General features: G+C 38.9%; 2 protein-coding genes across 5 annotated transcripts; one reads left to right on the forward strand and one right to left on the reverse strand.

Annotated features, from left to right (window-relative positions):
• Nucleotides 1-5481: 5481 nt before the first annotated feature.
• LOC144522165 (kunitz-type serine protease inhibitor bitisilin-3) lies at nucleotides 5482-11259 on the reverse strand. 2 transcript variants are annotated; one of them, XM_078257037.1, is made up of 7 exons: nucleotides 11164-11259; nucleotides 9506-9671; nucleotides 8251-8442; nucleotides 7448-7624; nucleotides 7243-7287; nucleotides 6970-7048; nucleotides 5482-6853 (listed from the first exon to the last, which is right to left on the reverse strand). In XM_078257037.1, exons 2-7 carry the CDS (start codon nucleotides 9570-9572, stop codon nucleotides 6763-6765), a joined length of 651 nt encoding a protein of 216 aa, XP_078113163.1. In that variant the 5' UTR covers nucleotides 9573-9671; nucleotides 11164-11259; the 3' UTR covers nucleotides 5482-6762. The 2 variants fall into 2 exon arrangements, with proteins under 2 accessions (XP_078113163.1, XP_078113162.1); XM_078257036.1 differs by lacking the exon at nucleotides 11164-11259 and adding an exon at nucleotides 10394-10538.
• Nucleotides 11260-11297: 38 nt separating this feature from the next.
• ca12 (carbonic anhydrase XII) lies at nucleotides 11298-20747 on the forward strand. 3 transcript variants are annotated; one of them, XM_078257033.1, is made up of 9 exons: nucleotides 11466-11594; nucleotides 11950-11970; nucleotides 14817-14996; nucleotides 16121-16263; nucleotides 18060-18155; nucleotides 18225-18288; nucleotides 18408-18565; nucleotides 18696-18822; nucleotides 19437-20747. In XM_078257033.1, exons 1-9 carry the CDS (start codon nucleotides 11531-11533, stop codon nucleotides 20081-20083), a joined length of 1500 nt encoding a protein of 499 aa, XP_078113159.1. In that variant the 5' UTR covers nucleotides 11466-11530; the 3' UTR covers nucleotides 20084-20747. The 3 variants fall into 3 exon arrangements, with proteins under 3 accessions (XP_078113161.1, XP_078113159.1, XP_078113160.1); XM_078257035.1 differs by lacking the exons at nucleotides 11466-11594; nucleotides 14817-14996 and adding an exon at nucleotides 11298-11418; XM_078257034.1 differs by lacking the exon at nucleotides 14817-14996.
• The last annotated feature ends 954 nt before the right edge of the window (nucleotides 20748-21701 follow it).

The following is a 21701-nucleotide window of genomic DNA, read 5'->3' on the forward strand; positions in this document are numbered from 1 at the left end:
AGCTCTATGCACGCATTGGCGTAAGGATGTTTGGACATTTCTGGTTACAAGAAGAAAACATTAGACAGTTATGATGGTAGAGATGAAGTTTACAAGGTGTTTGCTGGAGTTGCCTAAAGTATCTGTTAATGATATATGGAGGGTCGTCAGATGTCGTGCCAAGGTACTTATCCCCGCCAGGATTTGTATCCCCTGGCCGCGGGAGCGCGCGTGCACTCGAAGCGGAGCTTCGGTCCCCCTACAGGTTGTCTCATTGGAACTACAGCTGCAGCTAAAAGTTACATAGTGGAAGACTCGACAGGGTTTTCCATAGTAAGGGTCTCATTTATCTACATAAATACGTGTATTTGTCTGTTACATTAAGGCGACGTGTGAATTGTTTAATGCGTCGTTTATTATTTTGGATTAATCGACAGTGTTTTCCAAAGTTCCATATTGACATTGTCCTATAGGCCTATCTACGTTAGTCATGCAGGTTAATGAATAATATTTTTTTCCTCGTCTTTGCTAACCCATCCCTCCCTGCCCTCTAACGTGATTTATTTTTTAGTTTAATTTAGTTTAATATGACTTTTCAATTAACCGCTTTGTTCACCTGTCTGCCATATAAGTTACAGAGGGGATACTTTACCAGGTCACAATAAACAACCTGAGATAATATGGAGATGTCTGCTTTTTTTCTAGCCAAACTTACATAGGGGGATACACCAAATTTTGTGTCTGGTGTTTTAAAGCAAAAGTTGCATAGGGGATACACATTATATCAGGTGAAAAACGTCCCGATATTTTGTGTATCCCCTCTTTAACTTTTGCTTTAAAACAGCATACATATCCATATTGTCTCAGGTTGTTTATTGTGACCTGGTAGACATAGAAAATAGCACACATGATGGCAGGACAGACCCTTTGCATGTTAGGGGAGGGGATACACAAAATATCAGGTGAAAAACGTCCCGATATTTTGTGTATCCCCTCTTTAACTTTTGCTTTAAAACAGCAGGCATCTCCATATTATCTCAAGTTATTTATTGTGACCTGGTGACAAGTCTCGATTGTTTGTAGCTATGACTATTGTATAATAAAGATTTAATAAAAAAGTTGTGATGTTTGATCTTACGGATCTTACAGGCGGTACGGATCGGGTACTGACAGATCGCTTAGAGATACTGTAGGTGCCTCATATTTCGGTTGCCAGTCTTTTCTATTGCATTTATACTTATTAGGGCTGTCAATCGATTAAAAAATGTAATCTAATTAATTACATACTCTGTGATTAATTAATCGAAATTAATCGCATACATAATTAACAGTGCCTGAACCGATACTTTTTAAGAAAGTAAAAAAAGAAAAGAAAAAAAAGGGTACTAAACAACAGTTGGTGACATTAAAGAACGGCTTGTTTATTGCTAAGGCCATATGGTCAAATGAAATGATTTAATAATAATGTATAACAATAACAATAACTAATTTCAGTAGTAAATTGCTGTTGAACCATCAGATGGGAAATGCACATTTACAATAACTTCAAATGCACCATGAGGCTGTAGTTTACCAGTTTCTTTGAACGCACCATCTGTGTTTCTCCGATGGCAGCTACAGATTGTTACATACCGGTGTTGAATCCTCTACAGTAAAACACAGTCACACTTTACACCGTTTAGCGTTAGCTGTCAGCATTTTAACCGTGTTTAATCCAGCTACTAGCTAGCGTTAGGCTAACGTTAGCTGCTGTCGAGTATAGTGTTACTAGCGTCATGTGCAGCGGTGTTTGTGTTTCAGAGCATCAGAGAGAAGCGCAGACATATCAGTGGCACCAGATTTCGGTAGCCAGGGTTGGCAGGAAGAAGATTTTTACAAGTAAATGTTCCAATTAATAATCCAGGCAGAACATTCTCGTCTCCCTCCTTCATTTTACAGTCCAATGGTGGCTAGAATGGCTCCAGGTCAAACATCAATATGGAATGGATTAATCTGCGTTATTCTTTTTAACGGGTTATTTTTTCTCAGATTAATTAATCGCAATTAACGCGTTATTTTGACAGCCCTAATACTTATACCTATTGGGAAGCTGTACTATTAACCTAATTAAGCCATGTTGTGAGACTTGTGTGACATAACTTTTAGAAGTATCATTGTGTCACGCATGCGTAGTAGCGAGTCACTGCCTCGCTTCGGATACGTTTTTTTTCTTCTTTTTCCCCCCAAAACGTTATTTAATTAAAAATGCAATAGAACGAGAACACAGTAAATGACAATAGTTTATACATCCATTGTTTCCATAGACAGTGAAAGAAATGGACACAATGACGCCATAGACTTCCGCGGAGACCCTGGTGATGGCTGAGCATGCTGCACAGCTGCCAAACTGCTGCTGTCAAACTCTAAAGTCTTCTGGTAGCTGTGCCAAGAGAAATCCATAGACAGCAAAAGAAGTGGCTAGATTTTAAAATATACTTTTTGATTTGAATCGTTTGAGTAGCCTAGTCTGCAGTTCTTAGTATAATTGTGAGTTGAATTGTGAGCTAGGTGTTAAATCATGTAAGTTAGGCTAATAAATCATGGTCAAAAACACTTGAACAGAACGTTTTTCTTTATTTCACATTAGGTAATGTAGGCTAGGACATGTTTTATGGCTTCTGACCATGATGAAAGGGATCACATTCATCTTCAAGTGTAGATCTGTAAATAAATAAAGGAATAGCATTAACCGCGATTGACATTGAGATATTTTTTTTCTCCATTGCCTGTATAATTTCCCCATCCCCAGGTACTGTATACCTCGTTACCCCTACTTCATTATTTAAAGGGGAACTATGCAGCTTAATTTACCTTAACTGAACAGCTTCGGAGTCATTGGAATGGTTTTATGACTTTTTTCAAGTTGAATGGTGGTCGTCTCGCTCCCCCCTAGCGCCTGTGAGCTGAAAAACCACCCTTGCAACTTTCGGCCGGCGAGCCACCGGCATCAGCGTTAGGAAGTATCGTGTGATATCAGGTCTCGCGATGTATCGAAATGCTTCATGGCACTGCACACATACGCCCATTCAGGAACCGGCTAACAAGGTAGCGATGGAGTTTTTCACACTATTGTCATGGCTGAGCCAGCAAAAAAGAAGCAGAAAGCTAGGAAAGCATTGTCGGAGGAACTGAGAAAGAGGAAACGGCAGACTGACTGAGCGAGGACTCAGACACAAGTAGGACACAACCAAGGGGGTAAGCTTCTCCTCGGAACGCGTACCTCCTATGGCGCCATTTTGATGCTAACAAGCCATCACCTCCCGTTAGCATTCCATTGACTGCCATTCCTTTTGGCGCCACATTCACAGCAAATAACTTTACATCTGAAGTGTTTAAAGACTCTATTTGTCCATTGTTTATTTCTAAAGAAACACGACAATGTATAAAAGGCTCCATTACCTTGTATCTCACGTTATGGCTCCGTAGCAGACGTTTTTGTAAAAATAGGCTAATGATTGTGTCATAACCACGCGACTTACTGTCGCACAGTAGAGAAATTACCGTATAGTACAGGAGAAGTTCGCAGGCTTACATTAGCTGTTTACGTTTAATTACTAATGTTAACTAGCATTTTAGTTAGCAATAATTAGCCTGTGCCCATGTTATCTCCTTATATATACCTACGCTCTCCGTCTCTGCAAGATGATTGAGATTTCTCTTGGCACAGCTACCAGAAGACTTACAACTTTCAGACAGGTTGCTCACGTCACATTTATGTCGTCTCTCTCAGTTGGAGGCTGCGCAGTAACACTCAACCATCACCGGAAAAGTGCTTCTAATATCCTTCACTGGTCTCCATCCAGAGCAATGGGATATGTTGGTCCATTTTATATATGTCAATGGACACAACATAGGAGCTGCCAAATATCTATTCTCAACGTGCCTCAACGTCCTCCCGATTGCCCGCGAGCTTCTCCTGACTATACGGTAATTTCTCTACTGTGCGACAGAAAAGAAAGAAAGAAAAATCGTTAACCTATTTTTACAAAAACGCCTGCTACGGGGCCATAACGTGAGATACAAGGTAATGGAGCCTTTTATACATTGTCGTGTTTCTTTAGAAATAAGCAATGGACAAATAGAGTCTTTAAACACTTCAGATGTTAAGTTATTCGCTGTCGGGGCGGCCTCTAGCTCACCCAGTAAGAACATAAGAATGTTGGCTGAGTCCTGCAGCGGCGCGGGTTACCTGCTGCCCTTTGCTGCGTGTCATCCCGCATCTCTCTCCCCCTTTCCTGTCTATCCACTGTTACTCTATAATAAAGGGAAAAGCCCCCAAAAAATAATCTTAAGAAAAAAAAAAGTTATTCGCTGTCAAAGTGACACCAAAATGAATGGGAGTCAATTGAATGCTGGTGGAAGGTGATGGCTTGTTAGCCTCAGAATCTCCCCATAGGAGGTACGCTTTCCGGATGCTCGCGTACCCCCTTGATGGTTTCCGAGGGTGGCGAAGGCATGACCCATCCTACTCTGCCTCTGATTGGCTAGTTAGTTGGATTGGTTAGATTTAGGAATAAGGAGTAGAATTTGTTAGGGTTATATGGAAGACACGTTTAGCCCATGGATGTATTAAGAGAACAGGTTTATGTAGAAGTTTATGGAAGATACGTTTAGCCCCGACAAAATGTAGCAAAACGTTTATTTAAACTGAAACGGGGGTGCGTTGAACACCCTGTTGTGTGTGCAAGCCTCTACCTTTTTTTTTACCACAAGTTTCCATACCTGTCTCTGCTGATTGGGTATCACCTGTGACACGGGCACGTAACGAAAGACACACCCACCAAACAAGAGAAAACATCATGGCCGTATTACGGAAAACGGCCTATTATGTAAAATAATGTAGCCTATTATAAGCACCGTTTCGAGGAAACAATGTTGTTCAGTCCGATAACCGTAGAAAAACGGTGCACACATTTTGAGATTGAACGTGCCCCCGGGTAAGCCAATCAGAAGCAGAGTAGGGCGGGTCAATAGGCCTATTGCAACAGGTAGGCCCTAGGTCTTATAATACATAGGCTATGGTAGGCCCACACGTATGGGTACAGGCGGTGAATTGAGTTTAAAGTGAGTTCAGTGATATAACAGTGAAATTGTTTAACTGTAAGTAGGCTACATATTATAATTAGCCTATATCAATGTTAAGTGCTTAACACTTTCTGGAACACTGGACCCCTCACCACCTGAGACGGTAACACCATGTCACGTGCAACGCCATGATTCACTTTTAATGTTGTAACTGGACAAGTGATTGGTTGCACAAATAAGAAAGTTACTTTTTAAATCTCAAGATTCACATGTTATCAATTCTTTTGGCATCATGACAGCAGCAGACAACTGACATTAATTATTCATGTACGAGTTATGATGGTTGGCTTGAATATTTTGCATGTACGGATTTCAACAATGAGCATTTTAAAGCGAGTCTGAGAGCAATATAACTTATTTAAAAAGCAATTTTATCCATTTTGATTACGAAAAACCTTTATTTAACTCACATATCATTGCTTTTACAATTATTAAGTGGACATAAACAGATGCCATGAACATTGTACAGAGTGCCTGGACATTCTTTTAATCATCAAATCAATTAATCAATCAAATATTTTATGAATATGTACAACACATACAGCGAAAAATGAAACTCTGCCACATTTCCTATAAAATAAGACATTCCAGTGATTATTCAAAACTGCTTTTATTTCCCAAATACAAAGCACGAGCATTTGATAATACAACAACACATTTTAGGATAAATGTGAGAAAATGTGAAAGGTTGTTTTTGACACTTTTTTGTTGAGATGTTTACAGCCTAAAACAAAATATTCACAAATGCTGAGCAGGAGAATAACAGTGTGCAGTAGGCATCACTTCACAACCAGCTCTAAATATATGTTTTGAATTGGCACGTGCCTTCAGAAGACTTCAGACAGTTTTCACCAAATCTTTGAGCCAGGTGAAACGTTGCAATAGTTACGAACGAGGCCTCGTCGTTAAAAGCATTTCAGGTAATTGTGCACAAGCAGATGAGTACCTGAACTTGTGATGATGCAGTTCTGCTCCTGGTTGAGTGTTTGTCAGGAAAAAAACATGGACTTGCTTCTAATGTAAATATGTAATGTAAATATTTCCCTAAAGTTTTGATTTTTTTTTTTTTTTTAAGGCAGCACTTAACAATGAATTTCATTAATAATTGATCTGCCGACTGAATTCATCATATGAAATTTGTGAGAATGTCTATCACAATTTCCTGGGTCCCAAAAGGTTTTGTCCGACCAATAGTCCAAAACCCAATATATATTCAGTTTACTATCACATTAGGCAAATAAAAGCAGAAAATCCTCACAACTGAAAAAGCTGGAACAAAGGAAATGACTTCAACAATTAATTAATTATCAAAATGGTTGCTTATGAATCAACTAATCAATGAATTGACTATAATCGTTTCAGTTCTGGTTTCTTTTGATTACACTTTGACTCATCAGACTTATTTGGGGTTGAGGAATGAAAATACACGGTAAAGCTCCAAGGAAAAAATACAAAAAGCATTACTTTGCACATGTTTTAAGTGAAACAAAAAAAAAAATTGAACAAAATTGTAGTTATTACATGTCAGTAAAAAAATCTGAATGAACATAAATGTTATAATCAGTTGATATGTTTGGTATCAAAACTAGTAGAGTTAATAATAATACAAAACCAAACTGATGAAAACTCCACATGTTGCTATTGAGGTGACATAACATTCTATGCCATTTCAATCCCCTTCTCCTGAAGAGGTGTGCCAGACTGGGGGTCTTTACTTTTCCCTGCTGCCTTCTTCTTGGGGCTCTTTTTCCTAAAGAAGTATATTAAGATAAATTACAGGAGAGTCATTAACTGTAAGTAATGTTATTGCTTTTTAGTTTAACTATTTATGTAAAACAAAAGACAAAGAAAAATAGTCTTACTTACTTTGACTGAACGGTCAAGACAATCACAGTTATTAAGACGGCGGCAATAATGACAGCAAGCAGAACTCCACAGATGATTGCTGTTAAGAGGACACATTAGTAGGATTTATGTTAGTATATACTAACATTCAAACAAAGTACATAACAAAATTTGTATGCAGATAGTTGCAACCAGTTAGAGCCTGGTGTATAATGTGTGAAAACCAGCTTGGACTAAAACAAACCCAACTATAACAATATATATTGCGCTCGAGTTCATTGTGTGTCTACTGACCAATAGGAGTGTCTGGCTCCTCCTCCTCTACTTCCTCGCCATCAACTTAGAACCAAAACAATTTACATCAGCATGTTAAAAAACATATTATTGTATCATATTTTAATACTGACTCATTTGTTTCAAAACATGCATTGACATATTGATGTATTAACATGTACAGTTATCTACAACTGTGTACATAAGACAACACATTAGTGCTCACCATGGATGCCAGCACAGGTGGAGTTGCAGCTGCCCTGGTCAAAAAATCTGTTTCCGTTTCCGATGCATCCAGTCCAAAGGAATTTTTTGCATTTGTCATGAATAGAATCGTAGTAGTATCTCAAAACCTGAGCACTACATTTACCTACAGTCTTTTTTAAGTGGCAAATTTTGGATGCTGTGAAGAGAAAACATCATCCTCATTAGAACCATTGATACAGCAGGGTATTATCAGGCAGTTCATTAAAGTCTCAGGTGTCTTCATTCACATTTTCATCTGTCATGAGTAGTCCTGCTCTTTCACCACTTGGTGGCGTATTGCTAACACTCATGCTGACACGTGTCTTTCCTGCAGCCTCTGAACAAATCAAGTCATCAAACAGGTGGACAAAGTAAAACTCAACAGTATCTGGGTCTATTAAATTGACACGCAAAATAGCATTGGTATTGATATCATGTATTTGCGTCATATAATAAACCTGCCCTTTTTCAGACATAATAATAATCTGGTTAAGGCAGATCTCAAGAAGCCACCCCTCCCTCTCTCTTTCAGTTGTAAACGTGAGGCTTGATGAGGATGTAGTGTTTCCTTTTATGGTCCTTTACGCCATAAAACTTTACCTCATTGGCCAGTTTATGTTCCAAAGTCCTTAGACAACTGCCAGGAAGGACAGATTTTCTTTTTGACTGGGTTCATCTTTTAGGCGGTCTTTGAAGTTACAGTAGACATTTTGCATATTTAAAACAGAGTTAGTGGTGAATGCAGACAAATTGTTACATTACTAATGTTTAAAACCATCTTACCATCCATGGGGTAGATATTCTCTGCGTTGGCGGAACAGTTTCTTATGCAATCTCTTTCATATAGAAAACGGTTGGCATTTCCTCCTTTGCCTTTGTATATGAAAGGATTGCACTCATCCTTGTTGTGGTCATAATACAAAGAAAAGGTAAAGCTTGTGCCTTCACCTTCATCATATGGCAAATGACAGAAATCTGTTGGATGATAAAAAACAGATATACTGTTGGTTAGATAACTTTTATTTGCAAAACTTGATGGTCTGGTTTTCAGCACAGTATTGGGGTCGGAAATACTATTGGCTACAGAGAAAGCTGGTAAGGTGACTCTTGCCATAGGTGTTTCAGTTGAAATCATCAGCACATAACTAATGTTTAACTAACCTCATCACCAGATACCCACTCCCTCTTTTTATGACGGCAATAAAAAGTGTCATTCATTTATGGTACATTTTCAGTCCCGTCCTTCGTAGATTTCACAGAAGGGATGTGGTTTCAAACGGTTCTTTTAAGATCAGACTAACTAACTGGCTATTCCTGGATGCTCAAAATGTGTGCTTCTCCAAACTCACAGCTGTGACATGAGATGAAGCTGCAGGTTGACATAGTTCCACTCATCATGCTCAGACTCAGACAGAAATGATCACAGTGTTTAAAAGTGTAGAATTATAGAGAAAGGAATTATCCAGTCAGCTTAACACAATCATTAGCAGTGTGTAAATAACATTTCACGGAGAGTAAATGTCCGGTAATACCAGCTGTTCTTCTTCTTTGGTCAAAGCTAAGGACAATCATTGTTGGCAAATAAAAGGTAAAATACAATTATATTCTGCTGAGAGATGCATGCTAGACTTATGTAATGTACTGAAACATTTTGACAACACTTTTTTGTTCATCAAGTCTATTGATTTTTATTTTTGCAGACATCCCTTTAATTGTATATGATTCAGCCTAGTTTTTTAGTCTTCTGCCAATGTAACCGCCATGATGCTGTGAAAGGACTGATGGTGAAACCTCCTTGATTCAGTTTCAGTTAAAACTAAATAATTACATTTAAGTGTAAACATTGACAATCATATACAAGATACGTAAAACCAAATATTTTTTTCAGTAATGTAAACAAAAAAACAGCAATACAAATAGCTAACACTTTTTTTCACTAATTTTTCACTAAAGAAGAGCCTGTGTATTCAATAGTAAACCTCTGTCCTATAAACCATTGGTTACGGTTTTAAATTAAGAAGAAAACAGTTTGATGTACCTGGAGGATTTGTATGGCTGACGCAGAATGCAGCAAATGCAATCCCCAAAAACAACAGGTGCTTCATCTTGCTGCTTGTCTTTGTGCTGCCTTTGCTGGAATGAGTGAGGGTTGTAAACTACAGTGGGAGTGGGTTGTGATCATTGACCTTTGGACCGACACTTCCCTAATGGTGACAGATGCAATTGAAACAAAAGTTAATGGCAGGGATAGTCAACTTCCTCTTTTTTATTACTGTATAAGGTAAGTGTTTCTTATATGCTATAGTAGGGCGTAACCAAGTATAACTAGTTACATATAGGCTACAGATCAATATGCAATAGCGTGTGATAATATTGATATTGTTCAGTGTTTTGTTCGAAACACCTCACGCCTCATTCAGGAAACATTCAGACTGCAGTTAAACATGATACTTGCACAGCAGCAACATGCACAAATTAGCATAGATTGGCATATTAAACAACAGTTACATTGTAGATAGCTTATAGGTTATTTTATGGAGCATGTCGAGAACTTATGCATCAAAACTGAGATTACCTTAAGCAATTTTTCGAAACTTAAAGTGCCCATATTATGAAAAAAACACCTTTTCTGGGATTTGGGGAGTTATTTTGTGTCTCTGGTGCTTCCACACACATACAAACTTTGAAAAAAATCCATCCATGCTGTTCTGAGTAAGATACGGTTTCTGAATGTGTCCTGCCTTCAGTCTCCGGGTGAGCTGTTCAAAAGCGGCACGAAACGAGCTGGCTAACCGCAACCGTTAGCTCATAGCGTTAGCATGCATTAGCGTTAGCATGCTAACGCTAGCATGCTACCTCGTTCTCAATAGCAAAGCACTGCTACAACACACACAAGTTCACCATAATCTACAAAAGAACTACTTACATGTGCGCCCTCATTTAGAAGTCTCCCAGCTAATCCTGCCTTGTAACTGACCGAAGTTGGAGAAACAGTCTTTCTTTTACTGTCTATGGAGCTAGCTAGCTGACATGATCTACATCTGAGCTACTGAGCATGTGCGAGTGCAATCAAAGATAGTACAGAAGAAGAAGAAAAAAAGAGGTCTCACTCTGTAGCTAAAACAGAGACCACGTGAAAAGAGGATCTGCAGCAGTGAGAGAGAGCTGTGCAGTACAACAAAAATATGGTGTTTTTTGAAAATTAAACCATGTAAACCTATTCTGGTGCAACCTCAAAATACAATTATGAACCTGAAAATGAACATAATATGGGCGCTTTAAAATCCTCCTGCCATAGAGTTAGCTCAGGAAGATAAGCACAGAAACTCCACTCCCCCCATAGCTGATGAATGTGAAAACAAATTCGCCACATGCTTCGGCACAGTGAAGCTCAAAGTGAAGTAGGCTATCAAAAACACATTTTTGAGTGGAGGGTGGCTAAAATAAATTCTACATAGAACTAAATGTATCAGTGTATATCATTTAACTTTAACTCTGGCACCAGAGCAATTAAACAATCCAACATTTTTAACTCTGAGAAAAATAATGTGCATTTTACAGTGTTTGAGTGGGGGAACTTTATGAATGTCATATTTTGACAGTCAAGCCATTTTGCTAAAGGGTGACATATTTTGATAGTTTAGCACAAACAGGTTGCTACTTAGTAGTGTTCAGGTCTTATAGAGACCACCTCACCTGTCAACATTTGGTCAACCCATCTGTCTGTCACAGAATACGAAGGCTCGCATATTTCTGTGTAACACCGTCGCACGTGCTTGCCTCACAGTTTCCCCACAGCTTTCGTCCGCCGGCAGCTCGAGCCCTAAATGAGTGACTTCGCTTGGATGCGGTCGCCGCCGTTGAGCTGTCACTCTCCGGTGACCCAACGTCTCTGGAGGCTGGTTATGTTGTTGCTCTGACGTCAGCGCGAGCTACAATGGAGCTGACAACGTGAGTATAAAAGCCGGTTTGAAGGCTGGCGTTCTGGTGCTCCAAGCTTCTGCTTTGCACCGGGTTAACATCAGACTAGGCTACTGCATGAGGGAGGGTTGAGGGGATCAAAATGCACTTTCTGAGCTTCACACCCATCGTCTTACTACAGCTGACTTTCCTTTCTGTACTGCATGGTAAGTGTAAAATATAGCCTAGGATGCAGATACTTTGGATGCACTTTTAGATGTGTGTTAAGTAGAAAGAAGAAAATGTTAGGGCCATTTAACACTTTGCAAGCTCTTGAGTAGAAAAGATGCTTCATCCTGGCAGGTGTCTCCATCCACCTGCTGCACTTACTCTTTGGAGGAATGAGGGAGACACTTGTTTTTGAGATGAAATGTCTGTTCCAAATAAATGTTTTTATTTTTATTTTATTTTTTATAAAATTACTATTATGCTGCATCCTGTAACGTGTGGAAGTGTAGTTGTTCTAATATATTTGAATGTAGCCTACAGTGGGACCAAATATTTTTTTCCTGTCTTTTTCAGGTCACAAATGGACATACAGTGGTAAGTCATATAATATTGTCCACATAATTTGTCAATAGTAGATCATAAAATGGATATAGCTATAGCTCTTTTTTTGTACTTAGATCCATTTTTCACATTTGGTGCAATCCCAGTCTATGTGCACTTATTAGGTCGTCATCACTCACAGTAGTATTCTACCCTTGAACCAGCATTAACCAAGTGAGTGTTAGAATTCAGTTTGATGCAACTCTCTGATTGGCAATAACTCTGAGTCAGAGAAGATGCTAATGTTGTTTTTTTTCCCATGGCAGTGCTTAGAGCTGACAATGCCACATAAGACAAAAGTGATGACAGTGTTGAATGCTTTCTGATTAAGAGGAAAAAGCCCTCTGTGACCTTCTTTGACTTCCATAGACAACCAGCACTGACATCCCCTCCTGTCCCCTCATGTGACTGTAGAGTTCATTACAGACTCTGTAATTACATTTTATAAGTGGCTGACTGCCTTTGTCTCATGCCTTACGGTCTATGGGCAACCATGACTATCTCTGTGCTCAGAGCATTGTGTCACTGCTTCTCGAAAGTCTGTCACATTCAGGGACTAAATGTTAAAACCAACAAGTAGGCAGGTGAAGCAAGTCAGTGCAATTGTCTTAACTATTTCTTTAGACAAATATTAAAACACACTTTTGACTACTAGAATCATTGGTCAAACCTACTGTCCTCTTTTCAAGATACATTTATGGTGTACACATCCTTTCACAGACACATCAGGGATAAATAAAAAAAGAGCTACTTCCCTACACAGTAATTTATGGTCAAATAATTATAGTTGGAGGAAATTACACTTGTTCAATCCAGACCTCTAAGAGAGGCTGAGCCACTCTGTATTTAATTACACCATTGGCTGGGCATTAATGGGAAAATGGTCCTTTGTGGATTCTTCTTACACACCTGTTAATCCCCTCTCTGTGGAAATTTGGAAAATTGAACCAACATCTTATCAAACAATGGAAAATTAGATTAGGAAAATGTATAATGTATGTGTCAGTATAGGGGAATACCTTAATGATGTGGCAAAATAAATGATTCACCCTTTGCTGTACTTTGCCAAAGTTGTGTAAATGTAAACTCTTGGATCCTTCCAAAAATGCATACAGTGCATGATACTTAATAAAATACAATAATCAAACAATCAGAAACCTGTGCTATTCTTAATTCTAACAAATTAACTCAGAGTAAAATTGGTAAGGTTTGTGATGACTACTGAGGAAAGAAATGTAATATATATATATTTACACCCTCTGGCCTCCTTCGAAGTGCAGCGTGGTGGATTTCATCCTCAGTTACAGTCAAACCCTCAAGATGCCTTGTCATAGTAGTCAGTAGTCTTGAGGGCTGGTAGCACTTTCTGTTGACGGGGCACGGCTGAGTCATACGATTTACCTCCACCTCAACATTCCACTCTCTGGCAGAGGACAAAACAGTAAACCTTAACATGGGAGTACAATAATGATTGTTGATATGATGATGATGATTACTGTAGTTTTCTCACCCTGCTCTACTCTTGTTTTTTAACATAACAATCGATGTTATGTTGTACCGTTTACTTAGGCTATACAAATGTTCTTATTTAACATTATTTTTTACATAAGAAAGGTCCCATATTTAAAAGAATTACCCCTGAAGTCCTATATGTTCTACCAAGGACTGCCAAGGGGCCACTGAAGGCCATTATTAACGGGCAGAGTGGGTTTAATTAAAACAGCAAATGAAGTGGACACTGAATAAATACAGCCATACGAGTAACTTTCTTCCTTATTATAGTGAGGGTTTGCCTAGATTGAACTTTACTACAAACAAGTATTCAGTGATTTCACGGCTTCACTTCATGCCTTTTGTACAATCAATCCACATTTGTCTGGGAAAAAAAATGTGGTCAGTCAGGGTTGGGGCAGGCCTCACGCTGCATCATTCATATTAAACCACAGTCAGCTGGCATATGGTGAATGGTGGATTTTTGTTTGAATTCTGGGTAGATAATAAATCAGTGGCAAATATGCAGAAGTGATGAGAGCTCTGGTACGTTCAGAGCCTTTTGTGCCATTTTCTATTTAGCTACAATGATGGTATTTGAGATTTGATAGGGTTCATTCATCGCAAACTATGAGCCTCACTTTATACTGAGCACCATGTTTGAAAAGCTCTGCATGAATCCTCACAGTTCAGTCAATGTACTGAATAAAAATATCAGAAATCAAGAGCTTCCCAAATTAATTTTCTTCTGCATCATTTCTCATTAATATTTCTTTTTCTCTATTGTATTATCTCCAAGGACATTGCATCTGCAGACATACCATTGAAAAACCCCCCTCATGCAGCTGAGGTCACTTTGTAAACTGCATGACTTTAACTGCAAATGTGGCAGTTTTTGGTGTCCTGTGCTTTATAGAAACCTCTCATTTGGAGAGAGACAGCGTTCTCACTGACTCTCCCCGCAAACAACAGCCTGGTTCTGCTTTAGAAAGGGCCAAGAGCGGAGCCACGGGCCTCTCCCATGCCGCCTTGTGCATAGATAATAATACTACACTTAGATTACAGATAAAATGCTCTATAGGCCAAGGACAAGCCCTGGCCCTCTTTGGATCCATTCTCTAGTCAACCTTACACTGAGGCACGCTTTGCTCATTTGCCCTTTAAAATGGAACCATTTAACATTTGAAAAGTCATGCATTGTATCCCTGCCAGTGCGCTGAGGTGAAATACACTTTGAATGAACGATTAGAATATATTTAGTAACACCATCTATAGCATATTAAAATAGTGAAAATTAAACATTTTTATCAGTGTTTCAATGGTAATCATTTACATTGATGCTGTTGCAGGGCCAGACGGAGAGCACCACTGGCCCAACCATTATCCATATTGTGGTGCAGCTTTTCAGTCTCCAATAGACATCAAGTCAGAGCTGCTAAGGTTTGACCCAACTTTACGTCCAATTGAGATTCAAAACTATAACCTGTCACTCAATGAGCAACTTACACTTGGAAATAATGGACATTCTGGTGAGTATAAATCATCAGTGTTATCAAAATACATTAAAGTACGTCAAAATAAATGTTTATTTTAAATACATGTCATCACAGGTAACAAAACTATCTATTTATTAACTAAGCAACTATTTTTCAAATCAAAGTGATGCACTGGTCAATGTATTCATTGGATATGGTCCCACATAAATGTGGTGGAGTCTGTTCTTGCTGTAAAGACCTAATTTCTGGGTCAACCTAAAATAAATGATAGGAGGATCTTCTGCCACAGCAATTTAAAAAAATCACTCTCTTATTATCTTAGATGCCCTTCCAGCCAAAGAAAGAGCTCCATGTTTTGTCTGGGGAACTATGAACAGAGATTAGTCATCTGTTCTGCCTCTGCTGGGTCTGATGCACCTTAACAAAAGAAACCAGCTTAGGTTTAATGTCTATAGCCTACATAACACAGTCTTAAATGTATTTGCCAAATATAGCAATCAGAACATAAACAACCATGCCCATGTGCCACAGAAAAAAATGTTTGCATGACTTATGAATATGATTATTCCACCAAATTATAGTTTGTTGAATGATTTGGTTTTGTTTGAAGAGTTTGAGGAAGTTTCAGTCAGAGAAAAGTGAGGTTGTTTGAACTGTGGCACTAAACCACAGACCTGGCATCATTTGTTTCTTACATGTTACATTAAGCATGATGTACAAATTGCTGTATATGTGAAATTCCAGTGGCAATTCCGAACAATGCATGTAATGTCTGCCTCGTGTTATTAAACTGTTATTTAAATTAAATGTGCAAAGACCACCAGCGAAATGCTTATGTGTGCATGCCCGATGTTGTATCTCAAGGCAAGCTGAGCAGCATTATCAGCATGACGTGTGTCTGAAATAAGCTGACAGATGTTTTTTCACTTGTAATCATTGGTCACACACTGATGAACACACGGAAAGCGCCCTGCGTCACTTCAGCATAAACTACACGTAGCTACACAGCTTTTGTAAAAGGACAGCAGAAGAGTGGACTATGCTGGCTTTCTCGGTTTATATAAAGTTGATGTTTCTTGATACCCTGATGTTAACTGAAGTAACCCCCTACCCTGCTGTGTTATGTGTGGTGGCGTGTCATGTCTTTTGAAACGCAGTGCAAATATCACTGCCCTCTAAGATGCACATCTCCAGCCTGCCTCATCGTTACACTGCAGCTCAACTTCATTTCCACTGGGGCTCCTCCAGCAGACCTGCAGGCTCTGAACACATGGTGAACAGTAGGCAGTGTGCAGCAGAGGTAAACAACGCAAACAGCTCTTCTTGCTACCCACTATTAATGAAAAAGACACTGGTGGAAAGTAACTAAGTACATTTACTTGAGTACAGTTTCAAGCTACTTGAACTTACTTGAGTATTTCCATTTTTGCCACACTCTAAATTACTAGTGGAGTGTACTTTTTACTCCAATACATTTACCAAACAGTTGTAGTTAATAGTTATTTTGCAGATTAAGATTTTGCATGTAAAAGTTACAGTTTATACACTACGATTCATTGTTATAGAATACACCACTCCATAATAAAAAATATAATATATCACTTAATATAACACTCTGAATGGTGCCATTTTGCGTGAGTACTTTAAGTACATTTTGCAAATAGTACTTGACTTAATGTATTTAAGTGAAATGATTAAATGATTATTAAATGATAAGATCTCGTTAGTTATCAGCAATTAAGCAGGTCTTTCACTTATCTGCAGCGTCAGGTGACAGCCTCTCTGACACCAGACAAATGATGTAATACTTTATGGCTTAAACATTTGACATTTGACTGGCAGAGGAATTGGAGACACTGATTCTCTTCAAGGCTTACTGACGCTGCTTAAGCTCAAATGCTCTGCATCTGCATATCTCTGTTCCAGTTCCTTGACACTGTGGCAGACAGTTTCAGACAATGCTTGTTATGCCTCTTCTTCTTCCACTATTGTGTGATTGACTGTAAAGTACAATTGACTGGTTGTATATAACACATTGTAATTAAATTGACTTAAATCATACATATCAAATAAGCATATTGTATCACTTAGTTGCACAAACATAATGACATAATGACATAAGACATAATTCTAGTCAGCCTCAGGATGTACAGGATGACAGTGTGTCTTATTTCTGCAGGGTTTAAAGGGATTAGAGTACCAGACTATTATATGCGTGGGTTTTCACCCACCTCAGGAAAAGAGTGGCTGTCTGTGCTATTAAATGTGTCAAGCCGTCTAAGCAGTTTTCACACACTAGTTTGCTCTATTTACTTTGGTACTTAAAGTAAAGCAGACAGTAAAGTTTAAAAGTAAGAGTCTCTTATATGATATAACCCAAAATAGGATACTTTTTTAATATAATTTGGTGTTGAGTTACAGTGGGTAGAAGCTGAAATGTTTACAACCTGTGTGCTTTTATGTGACCATGCTCAAGTTGCAGCACAGCCACATGTAAGTTGCTGTGGTTTGACCTGAAGTTCTGAGTGGACACGTCGAGAACATGCATCTTTTCAAGTCTCTCCAGACTCCAGAACCACAGTTCCTTGATGACATGTTGTTTTGGAGGGATGGAATGATGGGAAATGGAACATTTCCCCAGAAATAGTTCAAATGTCTACCTTAATTCCCAAGACTGAACAAAGGCTGAAAATACAATTTTGTCACATCTCCAGTGTTTCTCATGTGCTTTTGTCATAGACTTGCTGCCAATATTATATCCACTGAACACCACACACTATTTACAATCCAGTTAACATCTACGGTGCATGGAACAGGTGCTATAACCTTGAATCATAGTGTCTGTTATAGCACTTTACAAAGCATTTTCCCAAGTGTTTCCAAAAAATAGTGTGAGAGTGATCTACATCAAATAATCCAGACTCTTTCCAACATATCTGACGTCTTACCACTTACTTTTCCCCTTGGATGTAATAAAGAAACAAATCAGATTTTTCAACCAATCATCTCAAGGTTTTGACTTTTGCAACTACATGCTATTTTAGTATTTTTTGTTTCTTCCACAGGGTCTTTTCTTATTTCTCTTTTCTTTCACAGATGCATGTAGTGCACTTCAATTCAGACAAGTATCCCAATATGTCCTCAGCTGTAGACAAATCTGATGGCCTGGCTGTGCTGGGTGTCCTGATTGAGGTGAGACATTGAGTGGGATGGGGGCGAATTTGTGTGGAGCAGAACCATCTAACTATGTTTGTCATACAGGTTGGAGAGTTCAATCCGGCCTTTGAGCAGTTTCTGAAGTTCATCAATGGTATCAAATACAGAGGTAAGTCTAAAGTGATGATTTTATTTTGTAGTTTCGCCACAATATCAGTGTGGCCATTCTGGATTTTACTTTGACCTAAATAGTTGTTAAATGGTTACAAATTACTTCTGTTCTGGCAGATCAGAAAGTGCAGGTGCCCGGTTTCAACATCAGAGCACTGCTGCCTGCACGTTTGGATGAGTATTACCGCTACGACGGGTCACTGACGACTCCTCCATGCTATCCCAGTGTCCTGTGGACAGTATTCAGGAATCATGTCACAGTATCTCGCAAACAGGTGCTTCTAAATTGATTTTGTAGTCATTTTAATATGGTCGGCCCCTTTAAATTTAACCTTAATTTGTGTGTTGGTGAGGAAAAATGCAAATCTGTGCATAACATGCTTTTGTTTTGTTGTGTCTTCTTAGTTTATGACCCTGGCAACATCCATCTACTCCACCCATGCCCAGGAGTCAGCCCCTGTGTCTCTGAATGGCAACTACAGGAAACCGCAGCTCGCAGACAGCCGAGTTGTGCTGGTATCTTTTAAGGAGGGTAAGTATGGTCTTCAAAGTGGGCTTGCTTTAATGTTTGAGAATGATTGCAAAGGTTGCATAAATGACATAGCCACTGCGCTGCTTTAACATGGCAAAAGAACACGTTTGAATGATGTATGGACATTTTTTTAGGTCACACTTTGTTTGCTTTCACGTTGTCTTCCTTAGTCATCTTTAAAGTTGATTGACTTTGATGAGCTTTTGGGAAGTAGGCCATCTTTTAAACAGCAAATTAACTGTACCCTTTGACATATTGAGAAAGTCTGTATTTAGTCCTCGTTTAAAGGCTTACTTTGATGTGGTTGACTGGTTTACCACTCTGTATGGTATTTAGCTCCATATTATTAAGTATGAATGTGCATGTTTTCCTCATTTTCAAAGCTTCCTTCTCAGAGCTTTGCTTTTCTAATGGCACGTGTTTTGACACGTCGTGTGGAATCCTCTGCTTTTATCTTTGACGAGCTGCATTTAGCAGGCGATGGCTTGTGCTTTTAGTTTATCGCTACAGGCAGTGCTGTTGCATGCTGGCCGTGAAGGTCCAAAGTCGTTCCAAGAAATATCCCACCGGCTGGGATGTTTAACAAGCTGTGATTGGCTGTGTGTCTGATGCAGGCAGAGGACTGCAAGGTACTCTTACAGTCACATCTCCACTCACTAGGAAGAAAATCGTTCAGCAGCTACTGGTTGGTGATCTAGCAGACCTGGCTGATGAAGGGCTCTATCAGCTCCTACCAAGTGGTGCAGAGAAACTTAATGCTGGCAAGAAGAAAGACCTCAAGAACCAACAGAGTAAGACTTTGGCCAAACAACAAACGCTGAATCCATCCCTATGGAAGAAGAGCCAGACATACCCCTCTGTGGGAAAGTTTGGGCTGGCTGAAGACGCACTGTGCTACGTCTCACTGGAGCAGAAAGTTCTCCATCAGCTCAAACCGTCTCATGCTCAGAACGAGCTGGTTGAGGCTTTCAGAGATGCAGTTTTCCCTGAGCTCAACCTCAAGAGCTACCTGGACTGTAAGTCAGACTTAGCACTCGCCACTATCAGACGCATTCTCCGTGGACGGCCAACTGATGAGGCTTTAGAGTTAGAACGCTCTCTGACAAAAGCCTTGATGAATACGAGAAAGACTTCCACATCAATCAAGCAAAGTGTGCCAGTGACAAAGTATGGCAGTTACTCCCCTGCTACTGTACCCAGGAAACCACACAGCCCGGGTTATCCACATCCTTGGCTTTTGCCAATGGAGTGGGAAGACTAGAGAGATCCCTGAAATAGTTGCGGCCCACATTATGTCACTTTCTGTAGCCGACATCAGTTGTGTGTCCCACAATGAAAGACTAGTTTTCAAGCCACGTCCTGCATTTATTTCTCACAAATGTATTTAACATTTTAAATTATGTTTTTCCTAGTATGTGCTCATAATTATGATACAATTTCTAACAAAAAAGTAGTATGAGTTAATTTACTGTAGTTATTGTTTTTTTGCAAACATACGCTAATGCATAACCAGTCATTAGCAATGACTGTGATCAGTGCTTTAAGCAGATTCTGAAACGTTAAGCCAACATCAATATGTAGATTTTTGGATTGAAAATCAGCAATGGGCTTGATGCCTACTTGTATAATTTTACATTCTACATATATTACAAAAAATGTCTGGCAAAAATATCAATAGTATTCTCTGTATGCCAAGTTCTGTGCCAAGTTCTGTTCTATAGTATGGTAGTTTTCGAGCTATACTAGTAATTACTGTCTTGTACAATATAGAGATGCAGCTAAACCAAAAGAATTTGCAAGAGCTTAAGAGCATCACATCCTGTCGTCTTTTACAGTTTGTTCTTCTGTTCAAAAATGCCATTTACAACAAGATAAGAAACAGTACAAACTGTACAAAGGGAACTGTTTTCAATAAAAGCATTTTACACGAAGTGATGAATGGCAAATTTCTTCCCTGCTGCATGTCCAACTTTCACTGAACTAATCTTTTTCAGTAGCAAGTCTGAATTGTGCCAAACTGCCTGAAATAGACTTACTGTCTCATTTAAACATTATCATAGTATAGTCTTTATACATGTTAAGTCATATATGTAGGTCAAGACAATAGTTTAAAAGTTTTAAACAACGGATGTACACAGTTAACATTATGTCCTGGAGGAAATGGGGAAAAACACACTCTATTGTTTCTTGAAGCTGTCCATGTCCAGGACCCTGGTGGAGATTAGAAGAAAACTCTAACAAGAAAGCTCTAGCAATTTGAGGAGTAAAGCAAGCATGTGTGAATCAAAATGTTGGGAAGACAATACGGCATAATCTAAATATAGCATGTTGTACCTCTACATGACATATACAGCTGTGCAGCATGTCATAATTAACTGACATTGTTTAAGACTGATGCTAGGGAACCAAGGATTTCTCATTTTGCAGCCTCAGCTTCTCCGTCCTTGTATCTCTTACTCGCATCTCTTTTACATCCTCGCTGGGAGGAGTTAAAACGCGAGGAAAGCGAGGAGACATGTTAGCATAATGAAAAGCAGACTATGAATTGGGACATACCAAATATTTTCTGGCATACTAAATAGTATGGGTATTGCAATGCAGCGATCAATAGAAAAACATAAAAGAAAAGTTAAAAGAACATGAAAATAAAAGAATAAATGCATTTGATCAGTTAACAAAAAGCATCTGAGAACAGTCGGGTTTAAAGTTAAAGCTAAAAGCTGCTTCACCGTGTTTAGTTCTGTCAGTAACCAACATATTTCTCTCCAATTATTATTATTATTAATAATATATAATTATTATTACAGTATAATAAATCTGAGAGATACTTTTGTCTGGCCACATTTAGTGATTAATAAATATGCAGCAGTGCTTTAAAA

This window comes from Sander vitreus, chromosome 8, assembly GCF_031162955.1.
Source record: "Sander vitreus isolate 19-12246 chromosome 8, sanVit1, whole genome shotgun sequence".
Lineage (NCBI taxonomy): Eukaryota > Metazoa > Chordata > Actinopteri > Perciformes > Percidae > Sander > Sander vitreus.

Excerpts from the sequence above, each read along its gene's own strand:
- LOC144522165 (XM_078257037.1), bottom strand. The coding sequence starts at position 9,572 with ATGAAGCACCTGTTGTTTTTGGGGATTGCATTTGCTGCATTCTGCGTC. Across the intron at positions 8,443-9,505 it reads CAGCCATACAAATCCTCCAG|ATTTCTGTCATTTGCCATAT; the intron begins GTACATCAAACT and ends ATCATCCAACAG. Across the intron at positions 7,625-8,250 it reads GAATATCTACCCCATGGATG|CATCCAAAATTTGCCACTTA; the intron begins GTAAGATGGTTT and ends TTCTCTTCACAG.
- ca12 (XM_078257033.1), top strand. The coding sequence starts at position 11,531 with ATGCACTTTCTGAGCTTCACACCCATCGTCTTACTACAGCTGACTTTC. Across the intron at positions 11,595-11,949 it reads TTTCCTTTCTGTACTGCATG|GTCACAAATGGACATACAGT; the intron begins GTAAGTGTAAAA and ends TGTCTTTTTCAG. Across the intron at positions 18,156-18,224 it reads TGCTGGGTGTCCTGATTGAG|GTTGGAGAGTTCAATCCGGC; the intron begins GTGAGACATTGA and ends TTTGTCATACAG.